General features: G+C 62.8%; 3 protein-coding genes across 6 annotated transcripts; 2 read left to right on the top strand and 1 right to left on the bottom strand.

The window, feature by feature from the left end:
* Positions 1–791: 791 nt before the first annotated feature.
* Positions 792–5,215, top strand: PHF23 (PHD finger protein 23). Of its 2 annotated transcripts, none has more exons than XM_086685795.1 (5): positions 792–1,021; positions 2,609–2,640; positions 2,818–2,910; positions 3,460–4,297; positions 4,401–5,215. In XM_086685795.1, the coding sequence occupies exons 1-5, from the start codon at positions 988–990 to the stop codon at positions 4,613–4,615; spliced, it is 1,212 nt and encodes a 403-aa protein (XP_086541921.1). In that variant the 5' UTR covers positions 792–987; the 3' UTR covers positions 4,616–5,215. The 2 variants fall into 2 exon arrangements, with proteins under 2 accessions (XP_086541921.1, XP_086541922.1); XM_086685796.1 differs by lacking the exon at positions 792–1,021 and adding an exon at positions 2,032–2,050.
* Positions 5,216–5,664: 449 nt separating this feature from the next.
* DVL2 (dishevelled segment polarity protein 2) lies at positions 5,665–13,379 on the top strand. Of its 2 annotated transcripts, none has more exons than XM_086685792.1 (15): positions 5,665–6,098; positions 8,489–8,558; positions 8,827–8,972; positions 9,067–9,176; positions 9,281–9,416; positions 9,548–9,638; positions 9,784–9,853; positions 9,943–10,082; positions 10,162–10,238; positions 10,723–10,790; positions 10,961–11,089; positions 11,178–11,309; positions 11,456–11,635; positions 12,026–12,241; positions 12,384–13,379. In XM_086685792.1, the coding sequence occupies exons 1-15, from the start codon at positions 5,905–5,907 to the stop codon at positions 12,830–12,832; spliced, it is 2,208 nt and encodes a 735-aa protein (XP_086541918.1). In that variant the 5' UTR covers positions 5,665–5,904; the 3' UTR covers positions 12,833–13,379. The 2 variants fall into 2 exon arrangements, with proteins under 2 accessions (XP_086541918.1, XP_086541919.1); XM_086685793.1 differs by having other exon boundaries at positions 5,666–6,098; positions 9,067–9,164.
* Positions 13,380–13,449: 70 nt separating this feature from the next.
* ACADVL (acyl-CoA dehydrogenase very long chain) lies at positions 13,450–19,047 on the bottom strand. 2 transcript variants are annotated; one of them, XM_086685794.1, is made up of 20 exons: positions 18,878–19,046; positions 18,718–18,793; positions 18,388–18,453; positions 18,230–18,302; positions 18,076–18,140; positions 17,612–17,746; positions 17,057–17,201; positions 16,635–16,764; positions 16,406–16,531; positions 15,840–16,038; positions 15,504–15,608; positions 14,992–15,078; positions 14,845–14,907; positions 14,642–14,743; positions 14,462–14,559; positions 14,314–14,386; positions 14,156–14,228; positions 13,989–14,061; positions 13,823–13,898; positions 13,450–13,747 (listed from the first exon to the last, which is right to left on the bottom strand). In XM_086685794.1, the coding sequence occupies exons 1-20, from the start codon at positions 18,937–18,939 to the stop codon at positions 13,607–13,609; spliced, it is 1,968 nt and encodes a 655-aa protein (XP_086541920.1). In that variant the 5' UTR covers positions 18,940–19,046; the 3' UTR covers positions 13,450–13,606. The 2 variants fall into 2 exon arrangements, 1 of the variants encoding a protein (XP_086541920.1); XR_015243809.1 differs by lacking the exon at positions 13,989–14,061 and having other exon boundaries at positions 13,608–13,747; positions 18,878–19,047.
* Positions 19,048–19,791: the final 744 nt, after the last annotated feature.

Here is a 19,791-nt window from a genome sequence, read left to right as displayed (position 1 = left end):
TTTTCCTTGGGGGGGGGGGGGAGGGAGGGGCAGTGTTTTTGCTGTGATGAAAGGAATACGGAGTATCGTTTCATGAAACTTCTGTTTTATATACCTGTCTTTTGGGTCTTGATCTAAAGAATCGTTTTTGTTTTTTACACCGTGGGTTCCGGTGGACAAAGTTGGAAAGTACCTGCTTTAAATAAATACCTCCCAAGTTTGTTACGGCCTTTGGGTTAGGGAAGAGCTGGTCGCGTGTGGGAGCTGGTGAATGGACTCCGTCCTCGCTTGGCATCTCGCTTGGCCAGACTAATGCCGGTGTGTGGAATTCAAGGGAGGCAGAAGACGGGGAGGAGGGAGCCATTATCATCAGGAGGACTTCATCCCCCAGCAACCCTTTCTCTCTCTGGCCGGAAGTGGGGCGGTCCCACGGGGGAGAAAGAAGCCGCAGAAAGAGGCAGTATGGTGGCCGAGAGTTCTAATCCCTTCTTTTCCTTCTTTCTTAGTCCCGCCCAGCCTACATTTCCCAGGATCCTGCGCGCGCTCTTCCGCCCTACCCTCTGCTCCCAATCTCCCCGCCACTCCCCGGGGGAGGGGAGCGGACTAATGCGCCTGCGCCCATCCTTGGCTTGCTGGGAACTGAAGTTCCAGAGGCCTATGGGGTCCCCTTTCCGCTGCCCCCAGACGGACTACAGGCCCCTTGATGCATTGCGCGTCGGCGCCCGCGGAGGGAGGAGGGAGAGAGGAGGAGGGAGGGAGGAGGGAGGGAGGAGAGAGGAGGAGGAGGGAGCAGGCGGCCGGCGGCGCGGGGGGAGGGGGCCCGGTCCGGGAGTGCGGGAGGCAGGGGTAGAGGGAGGTGGCGGCAGCGGCTAGCGGACTCGAGTCATTACCAGGCCGAGGCAGACACCTCTGTGGAGCGAGGCAGTAGGAGCACCGAGCACCGGAGGCGGCACCGGGATCCCCGGCTCAGGGGAGGGGGGCGCCGGACCGGGAGGAGGGGAGGGGGCGATGCTGGAAGCCATGGCGGAGCCCAGTCCCGAAGGTGAGCTCTCGACCGGCACGGAGCGCTGAGCCGGTGGGGGGCGGGCGAGGAATCAATTGGCAAACTTGGAGGTCGAGCCCGGAGCCCGGCGGGGGAGCGCGGGGAGGGGGTCGGGGGCCTGCCCCTGGAGGTAGGAGAGCGGCGAGTTGGGAGACCTTGGTGAAAGAGGAGTGGGAGCTCGGGCTGGGGGTAGCTGGAGATCAGACACCGCGAATGTGTGTGTGTAGGGGTGGGGGGTGGGGAGCGGGAGCTTGAACCCCGGAGCTCCGGGGGTTAGGGGCCGAGAGGGCCTCCAGCACGTTGGGGCCCTGAGGCCGGGAGGCTGGGGGAATCTGGGGGCCGGAGAGTTGTTGAGGAGGGAGGATGTGGAAGGGGACTGAGTGAGGAGCCCGGTAGTTGGCCGAGGTGGGGGACTTTGTGGCGGTGGTGCCGGAGCTCCGGGTAGTTGCCGCCGGAGAGAGCCCGGGGATCGTTGGAGGGGTGGGCAGATAGTTGTGGGGAGAAGAGGGGGTCTGGGTATTGTCTGCGGTAGAGGGACCTGTACAGGGCGGGTAGTTGTGGGGAGAGAGCGCCGGGAAGCGAGGAGAGCCGGGTAGTTGTAGGGGCGGTGGGGCGGGGTGTGTGGGGGGGTTGAGACCGGCGAGTTGCGGGGGGGGGGGTGCTGTTGGTCGGCGAGGGCTAGAGCCCGGGAGTTGCGGAGGGCGAGCGGGGCAGCGGCGGCAGCAGCGGGGGTCGCTGTAGAGGGAGAGTAGCTGGCGGGGGGGGGGGGGGGCTAGAGTTTAGGGGTCCGCAGCCTAGTCACTTGGCGGTGAGTACGGGGGCGGAGGGGGGGCGGCGGCCGGAGGGCTCGGAACTGGGCCCGGGGGCCCGGCGGGGAGCCCGAGGAGCTCGAGACGGGGAGGGGCCAAAGCCCCGGATGGGGGCGGAGGGACGGCGAAATTGTGGGGAGCGCGGTATGGGGGGGCAGGTGGGGCCGCGTCCGGGTTAGTGCTCGCTCGTCTGTCCCGGCCGCGAAGTGGCGTTGGATGTGTGAGCCTGTGTGTGTTTAGGGTGGGGGTGAGGGGCGCGCCGGGCCTCGTGCTCGAGTAGAAGGGGCCCGGAGGGCGGGGAGCGGTTCGGCGTGGTCATCCTGGACCCTGGGGGCGGGCGGGTTGCGTGTGCGGTCGCGGAGGGCCCCGGGCGGCAGATCGCGACCGGGTAGGAACTCGGGGCTCTGGGCGCGTGTGAAGGACAGGGGCAGGCGGCCGCCCGGGCTCGGTCCGGGGAGCGGTATGGCGGGGTGGGGCGCCGAGTGATCGAGTAGACTGGAGTCTAGAGAAACCGTGAGTTGGGGGGGCGGGGCGCCAGGCCTCCGGTGGGGGGAAGGGGAGCGCTATAGCGAGGCCTGAGAGGGCGCCGCGCCCTGGCTCCGCCCCTCGCAGGGCGGAAGGGGGAGCAGGGGCGGGTCCAGCACAGCTGGGGACCTGCCGGCCTGGCCGGGGGAACCGGAGAGAAGAGGGGGTCTGCCTGGATCCTCCGAGATTTAGAGGTGGGGTTTCATGCGGACTCTTCGCTAGTGCCTTGACTCAGCTTTTATTGCTTCCACAGATCCACCTCCGACCCTTAAGCCAGAAACTCAGGTGAGGTTTCTCTTCCTTTTGCTGCCGGGGGCCCTCCCCCTCCTCTCTCTCTCTCTCTCTCTCTCCCCTCCCTTCTCCCTCTCCCCCTTCCTCCTGCCTCTTCTAGATCCCTTGCTCCGGGGTTTCTGCCTTTGGGAATGCCCCTCTTAAATTCCTTGTGATACCTGTTTCCTTCAGCCACCAGAGAAACGTCGGAGAACAATTGAGGACTTCAACAAATTCTGCAGTTTCGTGTTGGCCTATGCCGGTTACATTCCCTCTAGCAAAGAGGTAGGGACTGGAGGGCCAGTAGCCTGAGGGTGGGTGTCCTAGGACTGGAGAGGGCAGTCTGTGTCACTGTGTAAGGGAAACCTCTACCCGATGATGGGACCCAGAAGACCAGGGAAATGGGAAACGTGGGAAAACCAGTACCTGGGGGCAGTTGGGTGACTCAGAGACTCGGCGGGGCCGAGCAGCAGTGAATGGTCGGTCTTGGGGTATTAATGGGAGGGCGCTGCTGGATAAGTATTAGGAAGCTGAAAATGGTAACAAACGTGGCTATACGGAAACAGGTAAAAGAAATCGCGCTCTGGTCTGCGGGTGACAATGCCGCAAGGCTGTGGGGACTGCAGAGGTGACCTGCAGGTGTTCAAGGGGAGATGCTGAGGGGAATTGGGGAGGGGACAAAGTTTCTGAGTACAGTGGTTTTGTTTTTTGTTTTAGTGGTTTGGGCCAGGGTATCTCGGGGTAGATCTTGTCCTTGGTTTTTAGGCTGGGTTTGTACAGGGGCCGAGGTGCCCCTGGGCCCCTGCTGACCCTGGTCTCTTCCCCCCATTTAAGGAAAGCGATTGGCCAGCCTCAGGCTCCAGCTCTCCTTTGCGAGGTGAGAGTGCGGCAGACAGTGATGGCTGGGACTCGGCCCCCTCAGATCTCCGAACCATCCAGACCTTTGTTAAGAAAGCAAAGTCATCCAAGAGAAGGGCGGCTCAAGCAGGCCCCACTCAACCAGGACCCCCAAGGTCCACTTTTTCTCGTCTGCAGGCCCCTGACAGCGCGACCCTGCTTGAGAAGATGAAGCTCAAGGACTCGCTCTTTGATCTAGATGGGCCCAAAATGGCGTCTCCACTGTCCCCCACATCCCTGACACATGCCTCCCGGCCCCCTGCTGCTCTCACCCCGGTACCCCTTTCCCAGGGGGACCTCTCCCAACCTCCTCGAAAGAAGGACCGAAAGAACCGAAAGTTGGGGCCGGGAGGGGGGGCTGGCTTTGGGGTGCTCCGGAGGCCTCGGCCGGCTCCCGGGGATGGGGAAAAGAGGTCTCGAATTAAGAAGAGCAAGAAACGGAAGTTGAAAAAGGCAGAGCGGGGGGATAGACTCCCACCTCCTGGGCCTCCCCGGGCACCCCCCAGTGACACAGACTCTGAAGAGGAGGAGGAAGAAGAGGAAGAGGAGGAGGAAGAAGAGATGGCGGCAATGGTGGGGGGTGAAGCCCCCGCCCCCGTGCTGCCGACACCCCCAGAGGCTCCTAGGCCTGCTGCCACGGTGCACCCCGAAGGAGCCCCTCCCACTGACAGCGAAAGCAAGGACGTGGGGAGCACGGAAACCAGCCAAGACGGAGACGCCAGCTCCAGCGAAGGCGAGATGCGCGTCATGGACGAGGACATCATGGTGGAATCAGGTGCGAGGTTTGGGGCTGGCCCGGGTTAGCTAGGAGGACGGGCTCGGGGCTGCTGGGGACCCAAGAGCTCGGGCAGAGCACCAAACAAACCTTCTTTCCCCAGGTGATGACTCATGGGACCTGATCACGTGTTACTGCCGAAAGCCCTTTGCAGGACGGCCCATGATCGAGTGCAGCCTGTGTGGGACATGGATCCACCTGTCCTGTGCGAAGATTAAGAAGACCAATGTCCCCGACTTCTTTTACTGCCAGAAATGCAAGGAACTGCGGCCAGAGGCCCGGCGGTTAGCGGGGCCTCCCAAATCGGGAGAGCCGTGACGTCGCCATCTCTAGGCTGGGACTTCCAAATGACAACAGGACTTGGGAACTGAGCCTCGGGGTCCTCAGGATGTCCCCTGGAGCTTGGATATTGTCCCACTTCAAAGGCAGGAATACCCGAGGGAGGCTGGTTTGGAAATGAGTGTCTCGGCTCCAACCTTACCTTTCCTTCCCACCTTGTGGACTTGAACGTGGACCCATTACCGTTGGGGGTGGGAGGCCGTCTGGGTCCCTCGACACTTCATTTCTGCCCCTTAGACCTGCCACCCCTCACCTTGTGGGCCAGCGTTGGAATTGGGGTGGAATGGGACAGTTGTCTGTAAAACTCGAGTGTAAATACAGCACCCCCCTCCCCTTCCTCGTCTTTTCTCTCACTCCCCGTTTATTCTACACCGGTTGTAGTTTTAATTTCGGCCTTCCCCTTTCGGGCAGGGCAGCTCGGAGGTGGAGGGCCAACCAGAGCCTGGCCGAGGGGAGGAAGGAAAACAGAAAGGTGACGGGACTCACTCACCTCTTTTGTTTTTAATACCGTCGGCCAGCTGTTTGTACAGACAGCCTGCGTGTTGTAAATAAAGCGGAGTGGGCTCTTTTGTGTTTATAGCCCTCACTGACTGTCCTGCTTGGGAGGGAGGCTTGGGAAAAGCTGACCGAAGACTGGCTGGGAGTGGGGCCGAAACCCACCTCGACGACCTGGCGACGCGCCTTCCCCCCTCCCCCCAGTCCGGGACCCCCACACCCCCCAACCGCTCCCCCGACACGCACGCTCCAGGGGATCAGACTTGCTCTGAGCACCCCGCCTGAGCGGAGCAGAGCAGGGTGGGTGCTGGGGGGGGCGGGGGGGGGGGACACATTCGGGGGCGGGGCCGTTGAGGGTTGGGAGACCGTTGCTGAAAGCAACGATCACGTGTCGGGGGCCCTGGGAGGAGCCGGGAGGTCACGTGACCGGGAGGGGGTCACGTGGCGGAGGGCGGGCCGACGCGGACCACGTGACATGGGGAGAGGTGGGCGGGGTGCTGAAGGGCGCCCGCGACGTCGGCGGCGGTGGCGCGCGGCGGCGGAGGAGGAGGAGGCGGCGGCGGCGTCTACGGCCTCGGGTCGAGCCCTACGGCCCGTCCCCCCTTCCCTCGGCCGCCACCCCGCTGCCCCCCGCCCTCCGCCCCGCTGCCCCTCTTCGGCGCCGGGCCGGTCCTGGTCGCCTCGCGCGTCGGGTGGCGGGTGTGCGCAGGCGCGGCGGGGGCGCTTCGCCCCTTTGGGTGGGCGGCGGAGCCCGGGAGCGCGCGGGCGAGACCATGGCGGGCAGCGGCGCGGGGGGCGGTGGTGTCGGGGAGACGAAGGTGATTTACCACCTGGATGAAGAAGAGACCCCGTACCTGGTGAAGATTCCCGTCCCCGCGGAGCGCATCACCCTGGGCGATTTCAAGAGCGTCCTGCAGCGGCCCGCGGGCGCTAAGTACTTTTTCAAGTCAATGGATCAGGATTTCGGGTGAGCGCGAGGCCTAGATTGCAGCCGATGGGGGGCCGTGCTGGCGTGGATTGGGCAATATCGAGGGGCACAGGTCTGCTCTGGGCCGTACTGGGTTTTCTGGGTTCTAGTGGAGCAGATTGTGTTATGCTGGGGTTAGATTGCCTATCCCAGGACGGGCAAGGTTATGCTTGGACAGATTGGGGCGCTCGGCGCTGTAGGACGACAGACTGGGCTGTGCTAAACCAGATTAGGGGAGATTAGGCTATCCTGGAATAGAGTGGGACACAGTGCTTTATTTGGGGAGGTGCTGAATTCACCCGTCCTGTATTCCGAGCAGTCCTGTAGCACACAGGCTATGAGGGATGTCGTGGAATCTTCGGGTATAGATTGATTTGTGTTGGGGCAATTTGGGACATCCTGGACTGCATTAGAGCAGACAGGATTGTTTGGGGACGTTCTGGTATGTACTAATGCAAAGAATGCTGTATTGGGATGTTCTAGGCTGCCAAGGGGTAGATGAGACTGCCTGGGAAAAACTTGGGCCACCCTGGTCTCTACTGGGTTGTATTGGTTGATGTTAGTTTTTGCTGGGGTTTGGTTTTTATTGAGCCTCAGTTCAGGGGCAGACAAGCAGGGCTTTGGGGGGGTCTATGCCAGTACGGACAACTGTATAGGGATAATCCGCTCTATATTGGTACAGACAGCTGCATGTGAGGACGTTCTCGGCTGTTTCTAAAATATATTGGGCTATTCTGGAGTAATTTGGGTCATTCTGGACTCGACTAGGATTTTTAATACACAGTGAGCCCTTTTGGGTTTATAGCTCTTGAGACGGAGCCCTCCACCTTCAGCTCTTGAAGGCAGGCTGGTTTAGACTGGGGCAGTCTGGCTTCTATGGATAGCTGAACAGACTGGCTTCTACCGAGAAAGACTGTTGGATGTTGGGAAGGCGGTATTATCTTGGGAGTTACCTGGGGTTGACTGATTGATTGGTTGATTTTGAGAGAGAGAGACGGAAAGAGAAAGAGGGGGAGGGGGAAAGAGATGGGGGGAGCAGAGGATCTGAAGCAGGCTCTGCACTGACAGCAGTGAGCCCGATGTGGAGCTCGAACCCAGGAACCGTGAGATCATGACCTGAGGCGAAGTTGGATGCTCAACCAACCGAGCCACCCAGGCGCCCCCTGGGACTTGGCTGGGATTTAAATCAAGGTTCTACTGTTTGTTAGCAGTATGTTGACATAGTTAGTATAGAAAATCTCACATAGGTGCGTGGCACACAGCAGCTTTTCAGTAAGTTGGTACCGTCGTTAATAATGTCGGGTCTGACCTGTCCATAAGTGAGATTATGGTGTGACATAAGACGGAGTGATTTGCCAGACTAGGTTATGCAGAGACTGAATTACGTTACGAAACATCCTGTGTTGTATCGAGATTGATTGACAGTGATTGGGCTGAGTTGTCCCATTGGTAACAAATGGGACTAAGATGTCACATATCCAGGCTTCTAGAACCATGTTAAGCCAGAGGGTTAATGAGACAGGCTGTTCGAATTTGGAGGTGAGAATGTGTGCGTGTGAGAGAGAGAACCCGTTGAGGGCAGAGATTCTCGTAGTTCGTGTATTTATTCGACCAACGTTTGTTGATGCTTAACAAGTGTCCGGTCTGTCGCTGTGTGGCCAGGACAGGGTGCCGAACAGAACAGGCGGCCGTGATATCACGTGGTGGGTGAGAAGAAGGAGCGAGTCGTGTCCATCCTGACGCTGGGCTTTGGGGTCTGTCAGGCAAGACAGGTTGCTTGGTGCAGAGACCTGTGGGAAGCACGGGGGGGGGGGGGGCGGGTCATGGCTGGGGTTTGTCTGTCCCTGGGAGGGCCCCGCCTAGTGAGGAGGTACCATTTTTGGTCTAGCGGGTGTTTTCACGTGGGGAAAAGTAGCCCATTTGGAGAGCTCTCTGGGAGGGAGAGAGAGCGAGAAAAGCAAGGAAAACGTGAGACTAGAGGCTTCGGGGCCGAAGGTTTTGGGGACAGGGTGTGAGGAGTGGGGTGGGGGTTGGGGGAGGTGCCGGCAAGGCTCCCAAGGTGAGACAGACCTACCTGTAGGGTCACCCAAGGGGACAGGACGGTCTTTGAGATCCGAGTGAGAAGTTGGAAGCGGACCCCAGGAAATCTTTGGAGCAGCATTGAGTCCAGAGGATGAGTTGGGGAGAGAAGGAAGGAAAGGGAGCGAATGGGGAGACCCCGTAGGTGTGCAAGCGAAGGGTTTCAGTGTCAGGGAAGAGGACTGGGTCAGGGCTGGAGAAAGTCGGGGCGCCCCCGAGCTCCATGGATGCAGGTCAGGAGGTTTGAATTGGGGGTGTGTTGGGGGTGTGGTGAGGCCAGTCTCACCGGCCTTTGTGCCCTCTCTCGGCAGGGTGGTGAAGGAGGAGATTTCAGATGACAGCGCCCGCCTCCCCTGCTTCAACGGAAGGGTGGTGTCCTGGGTGAGCGGCCATCCCTCTCACGCCGCCAGGCGCTCTGAGCCTCAGTGCCCCCGGCCCACTCGTTGGAGGCCTTGGCTCTTTGCTTCCTCGGCGGCTTGGAGAGCCAGCCGCGGCCCATCAGCCTTCTCTGGGGCCTGTACTGCCAGCTCCTGCTCTCTCTGTGCTCATCCCAAGTCCCGTCCTCGCTCAGACCCACCCCCTGCCCCTCTCCCCGTCCTGGGACGCCTCACTTCCTGGTCGAGCCAGTTTCTGTCTTTGTACGTTTCAGCTGGTGTCATCGGATAACCCCCAACCCGAGGTGGCTCCCCCAGCCCATGAGCCTCGGACCGAGCTGGCGCCACCGCCGCCACCGTTACCCCCTTTGCCGCCGGAGAGGACCAGTGGCATTGGTGACTCCAGACCTCCATCCTTCCAGTGAGATTGGGGATCCTTGAGTCCAGGGGAGGGAGTCGAGGATGTGGAGCCCCAGCCCACTGATGCGGGCTGCGAACCGTCTCTGCCCGTCCAGCCCTAACGTGTCCAGCAGCCGGGAAAACCTGGAGCCCGAGACAGAAACGGAGTCGGTGGTGTCTCTGCGGCGGGAACGGCCTCGCAGGAGAGACAGCAGTGAGCATGGCGGTGAGGGGGGGCGGGCCCGAGGCCGGGTCCTCCGGGAGCCCGGGGAGGGCGGTGGTGGGAGTGAGGAGGGGGGACAGCTTCCTGAGGTTCCTGTTCATGCTCAGCGGGGGGCCACAGGCCTGGCGGCCCCTCGAGGCTGGAGCGCCACCTGGCCGGGTACGAGAGCTCCTCGACGCTCATGACCAGCGAGCTGGAGAGCACCAGCCTGGGCGACTCTGATGACGACGACACCATGAGCAGGTAGGGCACCGCCCATCCTCCTGTCCTCCTCCTCCTCCTCCTCCTCCTCCTCCTGTCCCTCCTCTGCCCATCCTCCCTTCCTCCCCTTTCCCCCACCCCCCCACCCCGTGACCGCCTCCGCCTCCTGACAGGTTCAGCAGCTCCACGGAGCAGAGCAGTGCCTCCCGCCTCCTGAAGCGCCACCGGCGGCGGAGGAAGCAGCGGCCGCCCCGCCTGGAGAGGGTGAGGGGGCTCTCACGGGACAGCTGGCCCTTGGAGAAGTCGGGGGCCTTGGTTCAGGGGGTACGAGGGCACAGGAAGCGAGCACCCCAGGGCCCGTCCCTGGGTCGTCGGAGGCAGTGCGGCTCCTTCCCCGTTTCCCCGACAGGCCTCGTCGTTCAGCAGCGTCACCGACTCCACCATGTCCCTCAACATCATCACGGTCACGCTCAACATGGGTATGGGGGAGCCCGGGCGGGGGCCGGGTCTGCGGGGGCCCAGGGGGTGCGCGGCGGGCTGCCTCCGGTCACCCGTGCCCCCTCCGCAGAGAAGTATAACTTCCTGGGCATCTCCATCGTGGGCCAGAGCAACGAGCGGGGCGACGGCGGCATCTACATCGGCTCCATCATGAAGGGGGGCGCCGTGGCGGCCGACGGGCGCATCGAGCCGGGCGACATGTTGCTGCAGGTGCGCTGGTCCTGGGCCCCGGGGCGGGGGGTAGGGTTGGGGGCCCCGGCGGCCTCTGACCCGCTGGCCTGGCTTCCAGGTGAACGACGTGAACTTCGAGAACATGAGCAATGACGACGCGGTGCGGGTGCTGCGGGACATCGTGCACAAGCCGGGGTGAGCCGCTGGCCCGGCCTGGGTCTGCTCTCCTAGTGGTGGCGGCGTCTCGGTTAGCGGGGGCGTGACATCACGCGTGTCCCGAGAGCACGAGGTGGGACCGTGTGACGTGACAAGTAACCGTGGCTTGGGGGTGCCTGTGTGAGCCCGGCTCAGATCGTGACCTAGAAGGTGGCCGGCGCCTCCGACGCCCCGTCCTCAGTCTCCCCGGAGGGCATTGTTCTCCTGCCTTGCTGTCACTGCTCCATTCGGTCCCCCCACCTCGTGTGCGTGCGCACGCATGTGTGCGGGTTCGTGAACCGCATCGGTTAGCTCTCTGGTTCCCGGACTTACACTCAGCGACATTTCTAGACTGGTCTGTGTTGGTGGGTCCCTCTGTCTCTGGTGTCTTCTCCGTCCTGTCCCTCAGCCCGTTAGTTCCAGGCCTGCACACTCCCGAGCCCTTGCCAGCCACCCCCGCCTGACCGCTTCTCCCCTCCCACAGCCCCATCGTGCTGACGGTGGCCAAGTGCTGGGATCCCTCTCCCCAGGCCTACTTCACCCTTCCTCGGAGTGAGTGGCGCCAGGGAGGGCCTGTGGCTGCCTGGGCAAGAGAGCAGGGGTCGGGGTTGGGCCTCCACGTGGCGGGAGGCGGTGGGGGAGGGTCGGGAGGGAGGCGGGGTGGGAGTCTGAGTCGGGGAGGGCCGGGGAAGCATCCGTCTCGGGGGCCTCCTCTGTCCCAGACGAGCCCATCCAGCCCATTGACCCCGCTGCCTGGGTGTCCCACTCCGCCGCACTGACGGGCACCTTCCCAGCCTATCCGGGCTCCTCGTCCATGAGCACCATGACATCGGGGTCCTCTCTGCCTGACGGTGAGCCCCCAGCCCCGCCTCTTTCCCCTCCCTGGGAGGCCTCTCCGTGGTGCTGGGGCCCTACCCTGCCGCCTCCTTTCTCTGACAGGTTGTGAGGGGCGGGGTCTTTCCATCCACACAGACATGGCGTCTGTGACCAAGGCCATGGCAGCTCCCGAATCTGGACTGGAAGTTCGGGACCGCATGTGGCTCAAGATCACCATCCCTAACGCCTTCCTGGGTAGCTCTGGTCTCTGGGCAGGTGGTGCTGGGGAGGGGGCGGGGGGGGGCGGGGCAGGAGGCCCAGGCTGGGAAGGGCCCAGGCAGGGGTGAGGCAGCAGTCGGGGAGGAAAACCTGAGCACTTTTTCTGCTCCGTGCGCCCCCAGGCTCGGACGTAGTTGACTGGCTTTACCATCACGTGGAAGGCTTTCCTGAGCGCCGGGAGGCCCGCAAATACGCCAGCGGGCTGCTCAAGGCTGGCCTCATCCGACACACGGTGAACAAAATCACCTTCTCTGAGCAGTGCTATTATGTGTTCGGGGACCTCAGTGGCGGCTGTGAGAGCTGTAAGTGCCCCCGCCCCCATCCCCGCCCCTTCCTGTCTCCGGCCCACAGTCCGCCAGGGTGCCCGTGGTCACTTGAGCAGTGTGTGTCCTGAGTCAGGCCCCGCCCTGGCCAACATCCACTTGCGTCCTGTCAAGCTGTGCGCCACGCGCAGGGCTGTGTGCTGGGGGGGAGCGGAGTCTCCTGAGTCTCAGGAGAGCGTGGGACTCGGGGCCCTGGGTGAGCTCTGCCCTGACCGCGGCAGAGGGGTGGGTGTTTCCTGTCAGAGGCCCTCATCTCCGCCCCCCGTCGTGGATGGTTCTGGGGAAGCAGTGCCCGGTTTCCCTCCGTTCACCATCTTTGCGTCCTGGCCACTGGAAGCAGTGACTCCCGGTCTCCCTCTCGCTCTCCAGACCTGGTCAACCTGTCCCTGAACGATGACGGTTCCAGCGGGGCTTCGGACCAGGACACCTTGGCCCCGCTGCCTGGGGCGACCCCGTGGCCCCTCCTGCCCACCTTCTCCTACCAGTACCCGGCCCCGCACCCATACAGCCCCCAGCCGCCACCCTACCATGAGCTCTCATCCTACACCTACGGCGGGGGCAGTGCCAGCAGCCAGCACAGCGAGGGTAAGTCGCGGCTAGACACCAGCGGTGGGGGGGGGGGGGGGGAGAGGATGCAGGCAGGAGAGGCTGGTGCAGGGGCGGAGCGGGGGGTGACCCGGGGCCGCTGGGCTAGGGCTCAGTTCGCCTCCTCTCCTCCACGCCACAGGGAGCCGGAGCAGTGGGTCAACACGGAGCGATGGGGGGGCGGGGCGTACGGGGAGGCCTGAGGAACGGGCCCCCGAGTCCAAGTCCGGCAGCGGCAGTGAGTCCGAGCCCTCCACCCGGGGGGGCAGCCTTCGGCGGGGCGGGGACCCTGGTGGGGCTGGTGATGGGGGCCCACCCCCTTCCAGAGGCTCTTCGGGGGGCGCGCCCAATCTCCGAGCCCACCCCGGGCTGCATCCCTACGGACCACCCCCTGGCATGGCCCTCCCCTACAATCCCATGATGGTGGTCATGGTGCCCCCGCCCCCGCCCCCCGTGCCTCCAGCAGTGCAGCCCCCGGGGGCCCCTCCGGTCAGAGACCTGGGCTCTGTGCCCCCGGAGCTGACCGCCAGCCGCCAGAGCTTCCACATGGCCATGGGCAACCCCAGTGAGTTCTTTGTGGATGTCATGTAGAGCACGTGGCGGGCCTGTCCAGTCAGCGCTTGGTGCTTCTGTCCTGTGCCGGGGGTCTCGTCCGTCACGTGCCTGGCACTCCTCTGGCCCAGCTCAGCCCGGCCTGTGGGCTGCTGGGAGGCGGCCGCCCCTAGGACTCTCACCAGCAGTGCCTGGTTCCTCCCCTTTCCCTCCGGGGGTGCGCAAGGGACCTTGGGTTATTTTTAGCTTTACTGTTTTTGTACGCCTTTTGGGGGGGGGGGTTGAAGTAGACTTTCGTACATTTTTCGGACTATTTTTTTAGTAGACGTTTCTCTTTTTATACGAAGAACCTCTATCTCCTGGGCCCTTCCCAACCCTGAAATGTGACCTCCTCCTCTGTCCGTCCAACTCTGTCCTGTGCAGGGTAGCGGTGGTCAGCGGTACCCTGGGAGGAGGAAGGGCTGGGCACCCTAGACAGCAAACGAAGGTGGGGTGTTCGGTCTCGGGGGCCCGTGTAGCTGCTTTTGTTACTCTATTTATTTAGTCACCTGTATAAGACACCAAATAAAGCAATAGAGGCCAACTGCGCACGCCTCTGGCTCCTTTCTTTGGGAGGGAGGCAGGCAGTGAGGGAGAGAACTGAGGCAGCAGCGAGGCACGGCTGGTGAGAACCTTTACTTGTGAGGCAGGCAGTGGGCCTCCGAGAGCAGCCGCCGCCCGGGGGCCAGGCCCTCCTTAAGGCAGAACGAGGGGGCTGGGCTTTGGCTTGGGAGAAGGCACAGGGGGGGCCGGCGGGCAGGTGGCGGGGAGTCCTCAGAAGCCGAGGGGGTTGCTGGTGACCACACCGCCTCGCTCCACCAAGGCCGTGGAGATGCTTTTGAAGTTCCGGAAGAGCTCCTGTTGCTGCGGGTCAGACTGCAGAGCGGTCATGGTCTCCCGGACCCGCGCGGCCGCCTGGGGAGAGGGCAGGAGAGGTCCAGGCCTGCGCCTCCGGCCCCCCCGCGCGCCCTCGGTAACCCCGAGCCTCACCTCGATACACCAGCTGTCGCAGAGCATCTTCTCGTGCTGGGCTGTAGGGTGGCCCTCGCTCAGGGATCTCGAGGCCCTGGTGCACGGCAAGAAGAGACCACACAGCTGGGCCGGGAGCCCCGACCCGGGACCCCTGCGGCTCAGGCCTCCCACGCCACCCCCTCACCTGGACAGCACTACCACCATGGTGTAGAGGTCAATGGCACTGTCTGCCAGACGCTGCAGCACAAACTGTTCATCTGTCGGGTACGTGGGACGGCGGGGGGGGAGGTGTCAGCCGGAGGGAGAGGGAGCGGGGGGAGTGTGGGGGGGGGCGGGGTAGATCTCACTCACTGACAATCCCCTTCTTGTGTTTTATCAGCTTGGCCTCCACCACGGCGGCGAACTGCTCCAAGGCCTGCACCACCTGCCCGGAGAGGAGAGGGGCTGGGGGAGGGAGCCCAGCCGCACAGGCCCTCCGCCGCCTCCTTCAGGCCCGCCCGACTACTCACCAGCTCCCCGCTGCGGCTCAGCTCCTGGTGGATGACGCCGCTGAGACTCAGGCCACTGCCTAGCCCTGCCCGCCTGAGAGGACGGGGAGAGTGACGGGTTAGTGGCCGCCCCGTGCCCCTACCAGCCCCACCCCGGCTCTGAGCTGACCTCCTCAGCTGCTTGCCCGCCTCGCCTAAGAGAAGGCCGGCGTTCCCAAAAGGATTCTTCAGGGCATTGCCGAGTCCAGAGAGTTCCTTTCCTTTGTCCTGTGTGGGGAGAGGGCCTAGTGCTCAGGACGTGCTCTTCTCCCCACTCCCACCCCTCCACCCCCACCCCGTTCCCTCTTACCATACAGCCCTGCAGAGCCACAAACAGTCGGAGAATGTCGTTCGTCCCTTCGAAGATCCGGAAGATGCGAAGATCTCGGAGAACGCGCTCCACCCCAGGCTCCTGCCACAGGAAGGCAGAACGTACGCCCCTGCCGAGGTGCACCCACCTGCCCCTCCCCCCGTCCCAGCCGTGGCCAACCGGGGCACGGAGCCAGCCTGTACCGTCATGAAGCCCATGCCGCCCATGATCTGGATGCACTCGTCGGTCACCTTCCAGGCTGCCTCCTGGGAACAGAGAGCCCTGTAAGACTGGTCTCGGAGCCAAGCTCCCACGCTGGGTTCTCCCGCCCTGTGGGCCTGGGACCTCACCGAGCCAAAGATCTTACTGATGGCGGCTTCTATCTGGAAGTCCGTGGATCCCTGGTCCATGTTGGCACTCACCATGTAAGCCATGGACTGAGGTTGCGGGGTGGGGACACGGAAAGGAAAAGCAGCGCGTCAGACTCGACCCGACCACCTGCGTCTGCCCTAGCTCCTCGTGGCCCTGGCCTTCACCTTCTAGCTCCACCCATCAGGCACGGTGAAACACTGGGTCCCCCGAGTCAGTTCATTGGGGGCTTCTGGGCATCTGACTTCTTTGAAGGGGGTGAAGAGGTAGGGGCGGGGGTGCAGGCGGAATAAACTTCAGCTACTTCCGGAAGCATCTCCGAACGGCACGGCTCTCCCCCTCGTGCAGCGACTGAGCTGACTACGCCTCCCCGCATCCCCTAGGGCATTGGTGTGAAGCTGGAGACCCACTGCCCCAGGTGCTGCTGGGGGTCGTGGTCCGGCCGACGACGGGGAAGAAGGCCCCGGGGCGCGCGGCGCGGGAAGACTCTCACCTCAGTCACGTAGTGCAGTATAGCCATCCGGGCCAGCTTCTCCTGGATCAGCCCAAAGTTGTGAATTTTATCCCCAAACTGGGTACGATTCGTAGCATGATCCACCTGGAAGAAGGCACACGGGCCCCACTGTGGTTAACCCAGTGCCCCCGCTCCCCAGCCCCCCCCCCCCCCCCCCCCCCGCCGGCAGAGGGGCTGGGCTGGACACAGACCTGAGCCATCAGGCCTGGGAGCTGCCGGCATGGGAGGGGTTTCTGGGGGGACGGGATACCCTCAAGGGGACAGGGCCACATGGGAAGGGGGACCGTGTGACTTCTGTCCAGGCATGGTACTCACCGCCTTAGCGATGATGCCCTTCATGGTGCCTGCAAGGGCCGCGGCCATGCCGAACCTTCCGTTGTTGAGAATGTGCATGGCGACCTTGAAGCCACCCCCTACCTCGCCCAGCACGTTTTCTGCCGGCACCCGTACTCCATCAAAGTACACCTCTGCCGTGTTCGAGGCCTTGATGCCCATCTTCTTCTCCGGGGGCCCGCTGTGACAGGGTGGGGTGGAGAGGCAGAGGTGTGCTCAACAGGTCGCGGGGATGGGGGTAGGGGGGGCATTTGTTGCCAACCAAGGAGGAATCACATCGGCCAGGAAAGGGCGTGGGAGGGTGCGGGCAACTGTCCCTGCCTGCCCGGAGGGGAAGGATGCCTGGCTACGTAGCCCACCGGATGCTGGGCTCGCTGGTTGCGGGAGCCGGACCTTTATGTTGGTTCTGTGCAGATTGGTCCCAAAGAGAACATGCCATCTAGCTCTTTGGGTTTTGCACACGTCCCCGGGGTGACCTGTGATGCCGTCTGCTCTGTGCTGCCCCCAAACCTGGCCTGACCTTTTCCTTCCTCCCCAAACCCACTCACTGGGTAACACCTCCAAAGCTCCTTTCCACCACAAAAGCTGTGATCTTCTCTTTCACGGCCCCCGTGGCTGCATCTGTAACTGGTGTCTTGGCAAAGACCGTGAAGATATCTGCCAGGCCCCCGTTACTGTGGACAAAGGAGGGCCAGTCAGGGTGCGGAGGACAGGACGGAACAGTGGGGGCCGGGAGTTGGGTGGAGGTGGACAGGAGGAAAGAAACGGGAAGATTGCCTGATCCAAATCTTGCTTCCATTGAGGGTGTAATATTTTCCACAGGGGCTGGGCACAGCCGAACTTCGGATGGAGGCTGCATCCGACCCACTGGAGGGCTCGGTTAGACAGAAAGCAGCTATGGTCTCCCCTGGAAGTAGACAGTGCCTTTAAACGGGGTCCTGATGGGCATCAGAGGCCCCTCACTGCACCTTTCCCTCCCCAACACACACACACACACACACACACACACACACACACACACACACACACAGGCAACTCCTTAACATCTCTGGCATCCCGTTCACCTTCTTCACATTTCCCGACCAGCACACCGATCCCTTCCCAGAATCTTGCCCAACTGACCCACCCAGCTGTGTGGTGACCTTAGTACCACTGGCCTAGGATGCCCCCAGTCCCTGGGTCTCTCGGGGCTGCCTCACCAGATGCCAGTTTGGGGAGGTACTTTTCTTTCTGAGCCTTTGTGCCAAAGAGCAGGATGCCTTTGAATCCGATGCTCTGATGAGCCCCCAGGGTGATGCCCACGCCAAGGTCATGAGTGCCCACGATCTCCACTAAGCGGGCGTACTGCGGGGAAAAGCAGGCATCCGGGGCTATTACTGGCTGCATGGGGCCGTAGCAGGGAAGTGTGGGCCACAGGCAGGGCCTGACCTGGGCAGCCCACACTGTGACTAGAGAGCCAAAATGTCACCGTGATAGAGAGGGACACGGGTGTCTCCCCAGCTCTTGGGAGAGAGGCTTCCTAACCTATTGTCAGTCTCTGCCATTAGGACTTGTGAGCCTGGGAGAAGTCCACAGCCCTAAGGGACTGTGTCCAGTTTGGTGATTTGTTTGGGACAGGTATGTGCATCCTGGGAGGGTCAACACGGGCAGGTATTTGGTGGACCTGAGCCTTGGGACAGGTGAGCAAGGAACTTAATCACGGCAAAGCTGGGGTAGACTGGGATGCTGGGAGTGACCGAGGGGATCCCCCTCACCTGGGTGTTACAGAGGCCCACGCCGCCCAGTTCGCTGGGCACTTGCAGACCAAAGGCCCCCAGCTCCTTGAGACCCTGCATAGTGGTCTCCTCCACCTTCTCCATCATGTCGTTCTTGGCAGGATCGTTGACCTCCTGGGGAGGGCGGGCACAGGATGCATCCAAGCTCCTTTTTTTTTCTTTTCCAAATTTTTCTTAAGTTTATTTATGTTGAGAGAGAGCAAGTGGGGGGAGGGACAGAGACCGGGAAAGAGAATCCCAAGCAGGGTCTACCCGGTAGCTCAGAGCCTGAGGCAGGGCCAGGACCCACGAACTGAGACATCACGACCAGTGCTGAGACCAAGAGCTGGAGGCCCAATTGACTGAGTCACCAGACGCCACCAAGCTCCTTTTAAACTGCTGAGCACCTCTGCCACCCCATCAGGAACCAAGCTATCAATTCCCCCGCCCCAGTCACTCCTCACCTCAAAGAAACGGGACACAGGCCCCACCAGCTCTTTGAGAAACTGTGTCTGCTCCTCGTTGAGCACTGTGGGGGTGGGGAAGGACAGGCTGGTCAGGCCGCCCAGGCGGTCAAGGGAAGCTGCCTTGCCCCACCCAGCTGTGACTACCCCTTACCAGAGGGGTAAGGGAACACCTGGTCGGTGGTGAGCTGGCCCCGGAACATCCCGGCTGCAAAGGACTTCGATTCCTGCGCAGGGAGAAGGGGGTTTCAGGGAGCTGTCCGCGGTGGGTGAGCCCCTGGCTTAGCAACTCCCCGCCTGGGGGCCACCTACCGCCTTGGCCTGCTTCTCCTGGGTCGAAGCCTCAGGGGAAAGGGGATCTGACTTCTCCAGAACCGCCTGGGGAGACGTTTAGTTAGCGAGGCCGGGAAGGGGCTTCCGAGATGCCAAGAAGAGTCCAGGGGGACAGCTGGGTGGCGGCGTCGGGCGGGTGAGGCGACCTTTCCCCCAATTCCATCACCAGGGCACCCTGGCCTGACCTTTCCCCTACTTTCGGCGGCAGGTGACCAGGGTGGAGAGGGAGACCCCTGCCGGCGGCGGGGACGGGGACGCCGAGGCGGACCCTCACTCCCACACGCCGCGCCCCAGGCCGCCGTCACTCACCTGAGTCGCCCCACTGGCATAGGGTCGCCGGGCCAGGCCGAGCGGGGTCTGCCCCAGGAGCGCACGGGGCCACGAGCTGTGGGGGAGCGGGGGTTTCAGTCCCGGCTCGGTCCCCAGGTCCAAGGCCACCCCCGCTCCGTCCCTTCTGTCGAACACACACCTTCCGACCCCCAACCTCCGCAGCTGCTGCCCCACGATCGGGGCCGTCCGTACCGCCTGCATCTTCGAACCGCTCGAGCCGCCGCCGCCTCGAGCGCGGAACCAGCGCCGCGGTCCCGTCTGCCCGAGTCTGGGCGCCCCCACCTAGTCTTGACTCTTGCTCCACAATGCACCGCGAGGTGGGCGGGCGGGGCTTCCGGCCTCGGGGCATGCCGGGAGCTGTAGTTCCGGCGCGCCCTCGGCCTCTGTATTCTGGTTGACCTAGGGCGGTCTCCGAACGTCCCCGCCTCCCCCAAACGCCTCGTCCCGCCTGTCCCACCTAGAGTGTGGGAGGGGTGATGGGACCGGCTGGCACGGAAGAGGGAGAGGCTTAGGCGACCGCAGCCAGAGGGATGGAGGGTAGACGGAAAGGAGGACTTCCCAGGTGGAGTTGGAAGGGAGAGGTGGGAAGGAAGAAGCTTACGATAGATGCCAGAGGCAGAGGCACGGAAAGACGACCTATTGGGGTCCCTTGTGAAATCCGTCTCCACCCACACGAAAGGCAGGGACATGGTGGGGTGGGGGGCTCCAGCTGCAGGGCGAGTGTCCCAAGCACATTTCTCCTGAGACCTAGGAGGTGTCACTAACTTTGGAAACACCTGAATTTTCAGCGTAGGACCGTCCCCTCCCCTCTGCCAATTCGTTGCCTCCCCTTGAGGGCCTCTGAGACCTTCCTGAATGCCTGTCTCTGTCTGCCCTTGTTCCTGAGACCATGTGCCCAGGCTAGACGGCTGGCATTCTGGTTGCTTCCCAGCCTGTGAGGAGCTGTAGGGGTGCTCACGTCCCCCAGCCCCCACTTCTCTAGCTCTGGGCCGAGGAGTCCTCGGTAACTCATACCCCCTCTCTGCCATCCTTACTGGGAACACCCCACCCCAC

Source organism: Puma concolor, chromosome E1, assembly GCF_028749965.1.
Source record: "Puma concolor isolate L17-30 chromosome E1, mPumCon1.1.hap2, whole genome shotgun sequence".
NCBI classification, from domain to species: Eukaryota; Metazoa; Chordata; class Mammalia; order Carnivora; family Felidae; genus Puma; species Puma concolor.
Note: the sequence above shows the minus strand (reverse complement) of the source record. Positions and strands in the feature narration are given on the sequence as shown.